At 50.8% G+C, this 14436-nt stretch overlaps 1 protein-coding gene across 1 annotated transcript in view; it reads right to left on the reverse strand.

Moving 5' to 3' along the window:
• Window positions 1-6612: 6612 nt before the first annotated feature.
• Window positions 6613-14436, reverse strand: part of LOC8035903 — a 29636-nt gene continuing 21812 nt past the window's right edge. The window contains exons 10-12 of the mRNA XM_040207883.3: window positions 12552-12691; window positions 10985-11125; window positions 6613-8575 (exon numbers count right to left, since the gene is read on the reverse strand). Of these exons, the coding sequence (XP_040063817.1) occupies window positions 6732-8575; window positions 10985-11125; window positions 12552-12691 (2125 nt within the window). The 3' untranslated portion in view covers window positions 6613-6731. The remainder of the gene's footprint in view (window positions 8576-10984; window positions 11126-12551; window positions 12692-14436) is intronic.

Genomic DNA, 14436 nt, shown 5'->3' on the forward strand with positions numbered 1-14436 from the left:
GAATCGGAACTGGTATAAAAAAATGAAAGACGTTTACAAACTTTTCTGTAACGCGAAATTGAGCCCAGCTCTTGAGGAGGAGGAGGGAGAGTACGGAGGGAGGTTATGTCCCTCCTCTTCCTCCATACCCTCCCCTCCACATGTGCGTACCCTCCCATCCCCCTCCTCCGTACCCTCCATCCCTCCCACAGTTTCCCCGCTAAATTTATCTGAAAAATTAACGCCCCGTTATCTCAACAGCAATTGATTCGCCGCTAAATTTAGCGGGAAATTGAAATGCTGTTGAGGTCACATTACGTCAATTTTCCAGCTAAATTTAGCTGAGCAACTGAATTCGTTCATAGGTTCAATTCCCCGCTAAATTTAGCGGGGAATAGAATTGCTGTTGAGGTCACGTGACGTCAATTTTCCTAATAAAACTAGCGGAGAAATTGAATTTTTTCATAGGTGACGTGACATCAAATAATGTGACGTCATTTTCCCCGCTAAATTTAGCGCGCAATTGAATTAGTGTTGAGGTTCACATGACGTCAATTTTCCCGCTAAATTTAGCGCATTTACGCTGACGGCGACGCCAACTCCGCGAAACCCGGGAGCGGGTGCCTAAGAGCTGCGCTCTAAAATTGTAATAAAACTGTACGCTTTACATTTCACCGAACGGATATTTGCGCGTTGATTTACTTCTGCGGGCAACAAGAATCTGTCATGAGGCTAAGATTCGATTCCGCCCCCCCACAGTGCCCGAAACAAACGTCCCTATCTGCGTTTCCGAAACGGCGTAATTGAGAAAGCAGAAAACTACCTGAAAATACTGTCCTCGGGCAAGACAGACACACCGTTTACTGCCTCAAATCCTTCTTTATCAACAAGAGTGTGAAAAGATGCATAATACGGGAGTTTCGTTTTCAGTTTAGTGCAGACGGATAGTTTACCTACATGTAGTGGAGCAGGTGTGACCAAGTCCGCAACGTCTTTGCTTGTTGTTTCAGGACAGAGCCATGACACAACACAGTGTATACTTTTATGGGGGGACAGGAGGAATTGCAGCTATTCTGGATGTTGGCAGGAGGAATTGCAGCTATTCTGCATGTTTTCGAAGTCGCGACAGATGGATTAACGGGCTTGCGGTATACGGGACAATGGGTGAAGCCGTCCGCATCCACCGTATATCTCGCCGAACAGTTTCCCGCTGCTCCATGGAAACTGGAGGAAATGGTCCAGAACGACCGGTGATGCCCGTCGAGGCCTTGCTTCGTGGTGTTGATTGCATTATCATCCAAACAGATGAATTTCCTTTTTAAGGAACCCGAGAATCGCTCCTAACCTTTGAACCAGAATGCGTCAAGCTCTGAAACTTGGAAATCTAGTCCGAACTCGCTAGATTTGGGTCGAGCCCGAGTCTTCGGCAATGCGTAGATAACGTTTTCTTTATAAAAGTTTTTTTTTCCGGAATACTTTGCATTTTAATTATATTTTAAACAATTCCCACAATGTTTTTTTTTTTTTTTTTTTGTGCAAATGAAGACGATCGACGCATCGCCGAACTCTCATTCTCCGTCCAAATGTATCGCTATCGGTGAGAACCAGATGCCAAAGTTTCTAAACGAACCGCTGTCTTAATAAAAATTATAGGCGGTGTTTGAAAATTTTCAAGTAAAAAAAGGTGGCTGACAAAGCCCACGAATACGTGGGAATAGTTGGCGCCAACTACCGGAAACATGTCCCATTTTACAGTTGAAAGTTTCAGAAAGTACTTTTTTAACAAGGTAACTGTTAGCTATGAAACACTGACATCTGGTCCGCACCGCTAGTACTACATTTGGGTGGAGACACAGCCTTCGGCGATGCGTAGTTATTATTTTGCAATAAAAAAAACGCTACTTTTTTTTTTTTTTTTTTTTTGGTGAGGCGGTGTGTTTCAGTAGACGCACAAGCGTGCGGGCTATCGCCTTTCTCTTTCATCCTCGCGAGCCATCCGGGTTAACATTCCTGCGCAAACAAAGGTCACTAGAAGAACGCGGCAAGGAAATGTGTGCCATTTCACAAGGATTGCGTTTGACTTCTGCATTTCAGCGAAACGTAAGTTTCAAGATCGCGTTGCCATCTGCCAATAGCACGGCCGGTTTGACGGTTTGACTGTGTGAGTAAAAACAGTCAAGCATTTCACGGAGCGTGTCATTTCTCGAAGGCTGTTACAAGGAAAAAACGGCAGTCTGATACTTTAGACCCATGTTACGGATTAAAAAAAGAAACACAAGGCGCGGGATGGCCAAGAAACCCGCCAGTCCACGCAAGTACACCGCAGACGAACTGAGGGAGCGGAATAACGCGGCACAACGATCCGGGAGGCAGGCAGCGAAGGGAGGCGCTCGCTTGATCGAATGACGTTTTAGCGAACGTCCACGTTTCATCGAACGACACTTTAGCGAATAGTCGGACGCCGCGAAGCGGCGTTTTCGGGTGGGCCAAGTGAGTTCATATTTTTGTAATGAGTTGCCGTAGACTGTCGCCGCGAAGCGGCGTAAAGCGCAGCGCGACGGATGGGTTAACGCGCGCCCCCGTTATTCGCTAAAACGACCATTCGCTCAAATGTCGCCGTTCGCTAAAATGTCATTCGCTCTTGTGATATGAACCCGAGACAGAACAAAGCCTTTCGAAAGCGTGAGGCGCAGGCGGATCGCGATTCAAAGCGTCTCAGGCGGCAAGAGGACGAGGCCCTTCGACAACGCGAGGTGGAAGCAATACGTCGCAGGCGGCATGCTTTCGCATTCACAACTCATATAGTGTCCTAGAACGTTCTTTTCCCACGGTCTGTTTAAAACAATAATAACAAAAATAAACTTCAAGAGGACAACTGGCAGCACCCGAAGACATTGTACAAAAAGGCAATATAAAATTCGATTTAATCGGAGTGATTATTACAAGCTCACTTGATTGAGCGTCGCACTACTTATAGCACGTTGGTCGAGCTTTTTTTTTTTTTTTTTTAATTCTGTGTGATGCTGAAGAACGGAAAAAAAAAAAAAAAAAAAAAACACATTTGGACGCCAGAAATTGGCCAAACTCAACGCCGCAAGACAATCGAAAGGGCCAAATTCATGACACCACCGCTAGGGTACGCGTCTCTTATTGCTGGGTGCTGACGTCAAAACAACTGTGTCACGCCGCTTTCATTTTTCTTTTCTTTTTCATGTCTACTTTGGAACGCGTGAAACGGCATCTTTTGTCTCACGCTCTTAGCGTCTTAGCTTTGACGGCGTTCGAATTTTTGTTGTTTCTTTGTATTTTCATCGTGATCTCGCGCTCTGCACCAGAGCAGACACGCTTCTGCATGCGTGACAGTTTGAGACGCTAAAGTTTGTACTACCCAAAACAATTCCTAACAAGTCTCTTTTTGCAGAAGAGACTTGTGCAGAAGAGACTGGCTTGTGTGCGTTTCAACGCACATTAACCAGCACTGAAATGCGAAAACCAGCCGCAAGGCAGCAGAAGCCTAGCAAAGCAACGCGCCAACCGGGCAAAAAAAAAGCTAGAATATATATATTTATAACTCTAGGTGGCGCAAGCTACCGCCCATCCATCCAACCATAATGGCGCTGCCGTGCAGTTTCGGTTTTGGTTTCACTGTGCCGCCATGTTGATTTTAGTACAGCCACCAGATACCAGGGGATTCAAATGGCGCTGCGGCCTCCCAGGGTTTTCCAATGGACCTTTTCCGGGAAGCGTTCCGCGCACGCGCGAGCGCCCGATGCCAAGCGGTGGAAGTCGGCACGAACTGCGCGGGTTGTTTGAGCAGTGGGCTGCTCAAACAACCCGCTGCGTAACCCGGAGGCGCTTTTTCACAAGTTTTCAACGGACCGGAAATTGGAGAAAATGCGGGTGAATGTTGTTCGACGAGCGGACTTTGGCTTTTACGCGCCCAAGGAAAAAAGAACGGAAAAGTGAAACCCGTTTACAACTCCCTGTAACGCCGAATTGGAGTGCAGCACTTGAGGAGGAGGAAAGGGTACTGAGGGTAGGGTAGACCCCTCTTCCTCCACCTCTCATTCTTTAATATGCTCCGGGGGGGGGGGGCCGCCTGACCTTGGAGGGAGGGGGCCACGTGACCTCGGGGGGTCATGTGCCCCTTGGGGGGTCACGTGACCTTGGAAGGGGTCACGTGAGATTGGGAGGGGTCAAGTGACCTTGGGGGGTCATGTGACCTTGGTTACGCCGACGGCGACGCCGCTCAAGCCGGAAACGGGCGCCTAAGAGCTGTGCTCTAAAAACAGACGTGTACAGCCCAGCACACGTGTGTTCGGGTGCTGCGGTCCACACCGGAGAGCCTCAAAGCTTCGCGTCTGGGACTGACTCGCAGCACGAAAGCGAGAAGGCCCCCAGTACTGCACGTTCGTCACTGGCAGCGCGGCGTGGAGGAACGCAGCTCCATCCACGGAGCCCCGATGACAATTTAGGCCTAGCGACGAGTATGGAAGACCGCACGCACGGCGACAGCTGCCGAGTACGACACCGAACGAGTTCACTCATTTTCCAGTCGCTAGCGTTTTGGGTATACAAGCGACGAGTACGGCATAGCACACGCACGGCGGCGGCCGCCGAGTACGGCACCGAACGAGTTCACGGGTTTTCCAGTCGCTAGCTTTTGGGTATACCCACTCACTCTTGCTACACATGCCGGATAACTACCACGTATACAGAATTAAAACAAAATCAGCTTACCTCCTATCTTTAGACAGCTAGCGCAACAGAGGAAGGTGCCGCTCGGCCTGCATACTCGTTGAACGAGAACGATCCTGACGTCATGTTCACTAGCGGCTGATTTCCAGTGTCGCCGGGTCCTCGAGCGGTTAGTTTCGGCTTTGTTGGCCGCACCCCAAACAAAACTTTGAAACGTCGATATCTTTAAAACTACGCACAATAACGGGAAAAAGAAATTACACTTTGCAATTCAGGGACGCCTGACTGTACTAAAAACAGTCATAATCCCAAAATCAAAAGTATGGACCGGAGTTGCCCTAGAAACCGAATTTTGCTGTCAATTTTAAAGAGCCTGGCCTCTCCTTGAATCACCCTGTAGTTACTCCAGCCTCCAGTCCCTCAATGCGCCAGAATGTTGTTATGGTAAATGTAGTGTATTCTATAGAATAGGCATGTTCCGAAGCACATAGTCTAAATGGCATTTTACCGTACCCTGTGGAACACAGTTTTGAAACGGAAATTGAGATGGCGCTTCAGACGGAAATTGGCCTGAAGTGAGTGGGGGAGGGGCGGGCGGGAGAAGTGACCCCCTCAGCAGAAGTTCCACAACTTAAGTAATCTAGTAATGTTGACTGTGGGCTGGACGATGTGATGGCAGTGCACGATGGAACAATCTTGCAACGGACGTGAGATCGCTACTTCGGAACTGTCGTTTGCTGTAGCGGTCAATCTATTTTCAAGCACAGCAACAGCAAAACAATCGCACGGCAAACAGTGCATGCAGTCATCGTCGTCATTGTCCGCTTCACACACCAGAAAAGCGGAGTAACGGAACAAAAACTGTATAAAGCGATAGCCTTTTGACGTCCGGCAGCCCTCTCCTACTCCCGAGTACATTTAGTTGGCCATGACTCTCCGTGCTCATGTATTGATTTTGGAGCAGATGCAGTTTTTTTCTTCATTAGAAAAATAAGCTAATCTACAGCAAAATATTGAGTGGCTAGTGTCCTGACACCATTATAAATTTTCTAGCAAAAAATATAAAAGATTTTTTTAGAGGGATGTCACTGCTTTTTTAAGAGTTTAGGAGAAACTCCTCCCACGTCTTTCCACTTTAGTATAGACCAAACACTGGAGAAGAGGCGACCCTCTCTACAGCATTTGCTCCGCTAGAGTGGAAAGAGGTGGGAGAGACTCCCCTAAACTCTTAACCCAGAGATGGGAGGAGCTTCCCCCCCGAGCTCTAGACCTGCCACCGAATATAGGGATGTTGTGAACCTGCCAAGGTCTGAGTTTGACCTTTTCAAACTTCTAACAAAAAGTTTGACACAAGTTCAACCGAAGTTTAATTTTCGTGCATGCGCAAGTACAGGGTGTCACAAAAGAAAATTTACACGGTCCTTTTTACCGCAAAAATAAACTAGGCATCGCCGAATGCTCATTCTCCGCCCGAAGGTAGAGCTAGAGGTCACAGCCAGATGCCAAAGTTTCAGCCTGATCCGATAACTTAATCAAAAGTTATAAGTGATTTTCTGAAAATTTCAATGAAAAAAAGGCGGCCGACGGAGTTTTCAAACACATGGGGCTCTATGGCACCAGAAACCGAAAACGGGCAAAAATGGGCTCCATCTTCCCATTGAAATTTTCAGATAATCACTTATAACTTTTTATTAAGTTATTGGATCGGGCTGAAACTTTGGAATCTGGTTGTGACCTCTAGCTCTACCATGGGACGGAGAATGAGCGTTCGGCGGTGCTTAGTTTATTTTTGCGGTAAAAAAGAATGTGTAAATTTTCTTTGGCGACACCCTGTATTTGGAAATAAGCCAACGCCACCAGGCAGAAGCAAAAGTGCGATAATTTTTGGTTCCCTGTCTGCCCGTAACTTGTTCCAAATACAAAAATGATCCTATATAGTTTGCAATTTCCTTTCGCAATATGATAAGCTTTTTATTCCAAGGCGGAAAAAGACAATTGAAAGGACAAAACACAAAGTGAAGAGCGTCACTGTTCCGAAGGTACTCGAAGCCCGGTCACCTAGACACAAACCCGTGATCGGTGAGGCCCTGAGGGGAGCTGTGGCCAATGAGGGGTTGCTGATGGGGGGACCCTTCGCAACAGCTGCCAAACGCCGGGTGACCTTGCTGCATCACCAGCTGCTGAGCACCAGGATACTGTTCGGCGAGTTGCACAAACCCATTGGTAGGAAAACCCTGGCGGTCAACTCCTTCGGCATCCACGGGCGAAGGCACCGGAGCGAACAGGTATGTGTGGCAGCTCTGCGGTCCGTCCGAGTTCGAAGGACACGACACTGAGTCGATCGTGTTTGGCTCCGTGCTGCCCGACGCCGGGCACGCACGCTGCTGGAAATGGGTGGGAGAGAGCGTCCCCTGCACATACTCATTGGGACGCGAGTATGCGTGCGGCGCGACAGACTGGCCGCAAAAGTCCCGGTCAAATGCCGAGCACTGGCAGGAGCAGCGTTCAGCCCGTCGAGCCTGCCACGGGTCGTTGCATTCGACACCAGCAGCAGCCGAACCGCATTGGTGACCGTCGAGGTCGCTCGGTGGACAAACGTCGTCGACGACCTCGTTGCCGAAAACGTGCAACGGGAGGGGCTGGTAGGAGCCCTGGCATCGTGGAGAAACGCTTTGGGATTGCGGAGTCGTCCGCAAGACCGCCCTAGGGGCCGGCACCGCCGGAGACCCGCTCGGAGGAGACGCGGAGCCAAACCTCTTCAAAGGGGTGGTGTTCTTCGAAGCCCTCGAAGTCTGCTGGACCGGAGGAGACTTCGAGAGTCGTGCCTTGGACGCAGCCGACACGTTCGACCGACGTGACTGCCCGGACTTGATCTCTCGCATCTCGATCTCTTCGACGGTCGCCGGCTCGGCCGCGGAGGTCCCGGGGGTGGGGGCGGCCTCGGCCCCCTGCTCCGTCTGTGTCTCCCGGCTGGTGCGCGGCCTTGGGGACATGGCGGCCAGCTCGGCGATGAGCCTTTGCCTCTCCTCGACCGCGAGCCGTGCCGAGAGCAGCTCCGGGCTGCGGAGCCCCACGTCCGTGAACTCCGAGTCCGACGTGACGATGGGCACGAAGCCGGACTCACTCATGCTGTCGGGCATCGGGTGCAACGGGATCAGCGGGGTGTGCCTGGGGTCCAGGTCCGGGTACGAGGCAAAGCCCTGTCCGTAGGGGAACACGCCCGGGTAGAAGGGAAAGCCCCCGTAGAAGGCGGGCGGGTAGCCATAGGGCAGGACGTCCGCGGGAGGCATGCGCAGGGCGCTCAAGTAGCCCATGTACGCCGCGTACGGGTTGGGTACTGCGGCGAAGGGGCCTACCAGTCCCGGCATCCCACCTGCGGGTGCCCCTTGGGCATTGGAGGTGTCGTTGGGACTGGCTGTTGGGGCAGCGGCGCTAGCAGACGGCGCTACGTCGGTTGCGGTGCTCGCGGCGCGCCGTGTCGACGCACGGGTCGCGCTTGCGTCTGACATGCCGTGCGTGAACGGGGGGTCAATGAGGACCCGGTCTCTCTTGACGGGGGGCCGTCCGAGCGACAGGTAGTTGTGTGGGATGACGGAGCCGGGGTTCAGGTCGCCAGTGCTCGTGGCCCTGGCCACGAGGGAGGCCCTGGGGGCGAAGGGGGCGCGGGGCCGCATGCTCTGGAGCGTGGCGGCCAGGCTCTGGGCGGAGGAGTCGCTCCCGCGCCGCAGGGACAGCACCGGGAAAGGGGACTGGCAGAGACCTGCCGGGCGCTCACGCTCGCGGCGCGTCTTGCGGCGCTGGTGCCGCAGCCACTGCTTCTCCGCGGCCAGCTGGTGGTAGCTGGCCTGGGAGTCCAGCGACTGGCGGCGCACGCTCATCGACAGCTGCCGGCTCACATCTGCACAGAGCAAGAGCTGCTGGTACTCGGTGACACGACGGCTCCGAGCAAATGGTCGACGCTAAAAGTAGAGTGCGGGATAAAATGTAGAATGTTTTGTACTTCCGTCGGTCTTACACTTAAACCGTGGCTTATGCCTTTCTCAGCAGATCGTTTTTACTAGTGATGGGCCAAACTTTTGCCGAATCGAAAATTCGGCGTCGACTCTTCAAGTTCGGCAAAGCCAAACTTTTGTCGAAATTTCTAAAGATTCGGCAAAAATGCATAGTTGCCAGACTTAACATTGATATTTCATTTTTTTCTTGCAAAAAAACGTTTTACGTTTTGTTTTTCTTAACTTAAATAAAACATGTAATGCATAATGACACATTTATAACTAGATAAGGCAATATTCCACAAGATAATTGTATCGGTGCCATTTTTGTGTGTTTACTGGCAAATTTACAGTGACTTTTTGCAGAAGTGGCGTGACGACGAGGTTGGGTAGTAGCGAGTGCGGTCACGAATCACGCTACAAGAGTTTTTGTTTTGAGGCCTCATCAGCCCAAACCTGCAAGTGTGTGTACATTGATAAAATAAAGGATATTAGAGTGAAGACGCAGGTGAGCTGGTGACAAATCAGAGAAGAAAAACCCAGAGACAAGGAGCTAAAAAGGACAAGAACAGAACTGTCTCAGGTCTGAAACTGTGTAGTGCTTGTCCTTTTTAGCTCCTCGTCTCTGGGGTTTTCTACTATGTTAAAATAAAGGCAATAACACTGCGTTCTTACTTTCTATGAGTCACCGTCTCGTGCGCGAATAGGAATGCAACGATTGCTGAGGCTTTACCAGCAGAGATAACAATATTATTGTAAATAATATTGTTATCTCGCCCCCCTCCAGTCCGCCCTGGGCCGGTGCGCTCTTCCTTAGGCGACCTGGCAGCATCGGGCTCCCCCGCGCCCGCCATATCGAAGCCCCGCTTAGCGCGGACGCCCTGTCGGCACGGACACAGCCGGGGTTGAGGCCCCGCGCCGCGTCCGTGCCGACAGGGCGTCCGCGCTAAGCTGGGCGTCGATATGGCGGGCCCGGGGGAGCCCGATGCTGCCAGGTCGCCTAAGGAAGAGCGCACCGGCCCAGGGCGGACTGGAGGGGGGCGCTACATACTTGTTATAGGTAGAGTTAGGAATGTCGGATGCGCAACGTTGAGCATGCATAAAACTAAACACAGAACTATAGTTCTGTGTTTAGTTTTATGCAGATGCATGAAAACCGCGACATATCGCTAATTAAAACGCAATATTTTGTTTTGGTACAAACTACTTGCGAGCCGAAAAGAGGATTGTTCTAATTGCAAGGAGTGCTTTAAAGTAATTGTTAGTCAATGTTTCAACTACTTCGTTGCATCACTGGAAATGTCAAATAAAAATCACGTCATCCAGAACGTACCACATCATTTGTCACTCGGGCAGCAGACTGCGTAAATTACTGGTAAATTATCTCTTTTCGAGGTAGAAAAAACGTGAAGAAAACCACACTTGCAAAGGCTCGCAAACACACAGTTACCATGTTGTCTACTCCACACCTTGCCGCAACCGCTGGTCGTACTATACCGTACGATGGTAACCGCACAACCGCACGGCATTCATTTCCAATCCATGGCCCCGTCGCATTCTTACGTGTGCTCAGACATTCGCCGAATCTTTGACAAACTCTCCTTCAAAAGTTCGGCATGTGCCGAACTTTGCCGAATCTGAAGTTCGGCAGATTCGGTCCATCACTAGTTTTTACGGTCCTCTCGGCACGAGCTAGTGACACGCGCATGGAAAGCATCAATTTAGCTATTTCGGAGTCGAGGGTGAGGTTGGCTCACATTTCTATAAATGCAGCGAGAGCAAGCTTATTGCTTTCAAATATGGTTCCGATATAAATACAAGCACTTGTGTAACAGTCTAATACGGTGGTTCTCAACCACTGCTTCTGCGACCCTTCTAGATTGGCGGAAGTGACGGCGAACCCCATCGACCAGTTGAGAGGGGGGGGCGGGGAGGGGGGTATTCGACGGTCACCGTGACAAAAGAGTAAATGAAAGAAACTAAACGTGTGAGAACCATTCAAAGCCCTGAAATGAAGAATAATCGACCCCACTCACACGGCGCGCATGGTTTGTTCCGTTTGCTTTGTGCAACAACCAGCATCAATAAAAAGACAGTTTTATTGCTCCGCTCGACCGACGGCGGAAGGCTTTGAAGACCCCAAGAAGGCCTTCGTGCACCCCAAAGGGTCCGTGAACCCTTATTTTAGAACCACCAGTCTAAAGCTCGCGTTCGGAGCCTTTGCAAAATAGAGACCAAGGTAGCGATGGGGACAGACATTTGCGCAGAGCAAGGTTTCCAGGGTGATGTCCACGAGAACTGCATTAGGAACGTACCGGAAGTGGAGGAGTATCGGCGCACGGGCAGTGCCCCCGCACCTGCCACAGCACCCCTCCGGGTCAGGAAGCTGGGCAGGGCCGCCGCCCACGTCGACGACAAGTCCTGGGACGTCACGCTGTTGACGTCCAGGTTCATGCCTGCACGGACGACGAACGGGACTGACGTCGGAGGAGGACCCCTAGACCCCTAACAATGGAACAAGATGGCCTCCAGGGCCCATAAGAATCCAGAAAACTGTTTGCGCATAATAATGAAGGTACACAAATTTTGCCAACATCTCAACAAAGCCACAATCATGACGGCTGAATCTTACAGCTGAGCAGCGAAGGTCTACCCAGAGTGCATGGAAGTGGTTTGGCTGCCCACCAGTCTCGCTGACTGCCTCTCTCTTCTACGTCCAGCCCACCTCTATAGTTTGCCTTCACCGGACAAGACAATGCTTATTTTGAAAATGCACGATGCCCCACACTGTCACGTTTGGCAGACTTGCGCTGAACTATGCGACAGAACTGTACAGTCCCCGTGAACAAAAACACTGTTGCGCAGCAAAGAAAGTGGCGAAAACACCAGAAGTTGCAGCAATCACCACCTCCTCCTTCCAAAACACACTGGAAATCGTCAGATGTCCACATCTCAGACATTTCTGGGGAGAACCCTAGTTACGAAGGGGGGTCGTTGATGTAGATGATGTTTGGCCACTTGCAACAAGGGGCCTGATGGCGAACATGTTGCGAAGTGAAGTTCAGTCAGGTGGTACAAGACTTTAACTTAGATAGATTTATTTAACATAGTACGTTCACAGTTGTGGGCGTGACCAGACGTCGCCGCCCGACACTTTACGTCCTCCAAACCCCCGACAAGGGACCTAACCCCCACCCAGCTCGATCTGTCTCAAAAAGCCTCTTCTCATCCTTTGCCCCTCCGTTTTAAAGTCGGAGTCAGGTTCCCTCTCCCAATCGTCCGAACCAATCGCCCAGTTTCCCACGCGATTTTCTTTCTGGTAGATGGTTGGTCCTAAAAGCACACAAGCAGAACAACAACATGCTGTCGTCTCAAACGGATAACCAAAATAAAACACACAAAGACCCCACGTTTTCTTCGACGGTCATTACAAGAAGCTGCCGTGAAGATAGGCGCACCCACGAACCCGGCCCGCTCATACAATGAAAGCAAAGCCGACATGTTCAACACCGTTTACTACCCAAGAAGCCCCATCCAGCAGCCACCCGTAGAAGTGCATCCCATTGTCCCGGCTCCTTAATTAGGCAGACGCCCGCTCGAGACACCCGTGAAAGCAACATTCCTGCGACACTCCCTCATTCCTGGTCAGGCCTCCGTCTTCCCCCGCCGCCCGGGGTGATCCTTCCGACGACACAGTTGCGCTTTGACCCAAACCGACCAAAAAAGAATGAATAATATGCCTATACCTAATTACCCTGTTGATCGGGTCGACCAAAATTAAGCTGCAAAGAATGTAACTGCGCCGTCGCTAACTAGTACGAAAAATCCTCTCGACTTGGAAAGTGCCCCTGCACCTCGCCGAACCCATGGAAGCCAACCCACCAACAGGGTCGTCGTGAGCGCCGTGGAAGCTGACGGAGCCCTGGCCCCGGTTGAGCTCGTTGCGTCTCGCAAAAGCCTCGGCGATCAGCTTGTGGCGCTGCAGCTTGACCGGCTCGTCCAATGGCCGGCGCAGGATCGTCCTGCAAGGCAGGGGGGGGTGAGGGTCTCCGGAAACGCGGCGCTCCGGGGTCACTTTTAAGGTATGGTTCGCGACTGGTTACGACCTCTTCCACAGTTGTTGCTGCTAGTTTTCATGCCCCAGTCTTGGGTAATTCATCGGTACGACCGTCTACCTAAAAATCACTTAGAATTCGTGACAACCAAGAAAAGATGCCATCTATTGGGTAACACTCACCAGTTTCTGGAAATTCTTTTTTATTTTTTTGTGCATCTTTTTTTTTTCAAAAGCTTTTGGCAGTAGCTTCCTTCGATTTACCTGCACCGGTGCAGAAAGGTGTAGGGCACTGTACTTCCGGTATATGATTTGAGATACAAACGAAAGTACACCGCCCTACACTTTTCTGCACCGGTTCGATTTACCTGCACCGGAGGCACAGGTAAATCGAACGAAGAACGAAGCTAGTGTTACAAATGACTATTGCTCATAGATACTAGTACACACATTCAATCTCACAAATACCGCCAAACCTTCACTCTAGTGAAATCCATTTCCAGGGTCACCTCGTAGATGGCACCAGTGTGCCAGTCTGTTCTCTCTCGTCGTAAGAGAGCGCAAGAGATCCTTCCAAAGAAAGCGCGAGTGTGTGAACGGGCCTTAACCCGTCAGCACGATGGGTACGACATGGCGCGAGCTTCTTCGAAAGCAGCAAGTGCAGCTCATTACCTTTAAAAGTGCTTTGGCCGTGCAAGCGAGAGCACTGCGGAACCGTCCGATGAGTCGCACTCATAGGCTACGCCGGCTGGGCCGGAGTCAACTTTACTAGAACAACTCAGGTGGGAAACTGCCACAGCAGCATGTTTTGAAAAAGCAGCTCCGACCCGTACTCAAGAACTGAACTAGACGCGATCGCAACGCCGCCATTTCTTCTGCAGCGGCCACACCGGGAATTGCATGGCCGGACGTGCCGGATCGGTTGAGTCGTACATGGGCCGGTGGCGCCATCTCGCAGGGCCATCTTGCAGTAGCTATATAAAGCAACTTCCGTGTTTCGACTCGCCGTTCAAGGGTGGCACTGTAATCATATCTAGTTCGCTCTCCGTGGATGCGAGCAATCTGGACTTTACCTTTGCGGTCAGATACTCTGACCGACTGGTCAATCTGGTCAGGAATTATTTTGGATGCATAAGCCCCGGAAAAGTAAAATTATTTCGGCATACTAAGGTAACGTCTCACACTGAATGTAAAAACAGAAAAGTCCGGGAGATTGTTTGTGTACAAACTCTGGAACGATGTTTGTGGCAGAGCGGCTCCGCGGCTGCTGTCTTGCGCAGTCGTTTCATATTCATCACTACTTTCACTCAAGTCACAGAGGTCGCCTCCCCATCATCTGATGGAACGATATAGTCGTCCTCTTCACTGAAATCGTCATCACTTTCAATTACATCACGCAGAGAGTTACATAAAACGAGCGTGGCTGGAACGTGGCTCTAACCGTTGTGCCACCGAAGTTGAAATTTGCGCACTCTTCCGTTGCGCAAAAAAACATACAACATAGAACATGTCTCTTTTTTTTTTTTAGGACTAGTTGTGCCCTCCATAAGAAGAAACTCAAACCCTTTCAAGAGTGATGTGATTGAAGTGTTTTCCAAGAGATGGCGCCACCAATCCAGCAAAGAGAGCGAAGGAGCATGTTTAAAAGGACGCGGGAATGCGTGTCGGGCGACGCCCGACTCCTGACCGGAAGCGCATTTCTCCTGTGTCGGG

This window comes from Ixodes scapularis, unplaced genomic scaffold (assembly GCF_016920785.2).
Source record: "Ixodes scapularis isolate PalLabHiFi unplaced genomic scaffold, ASM1692078v2 PGA_scaffold7__128_contigs__length_106722199, whole genome shotgun sequence".
Classification (NCBI taxonomy): Eukaryota; Metazoa; Arthropoda; class Arachnida; order Ixodida; family Ixodidae; genus Ixodes; species Ixodes scapularis.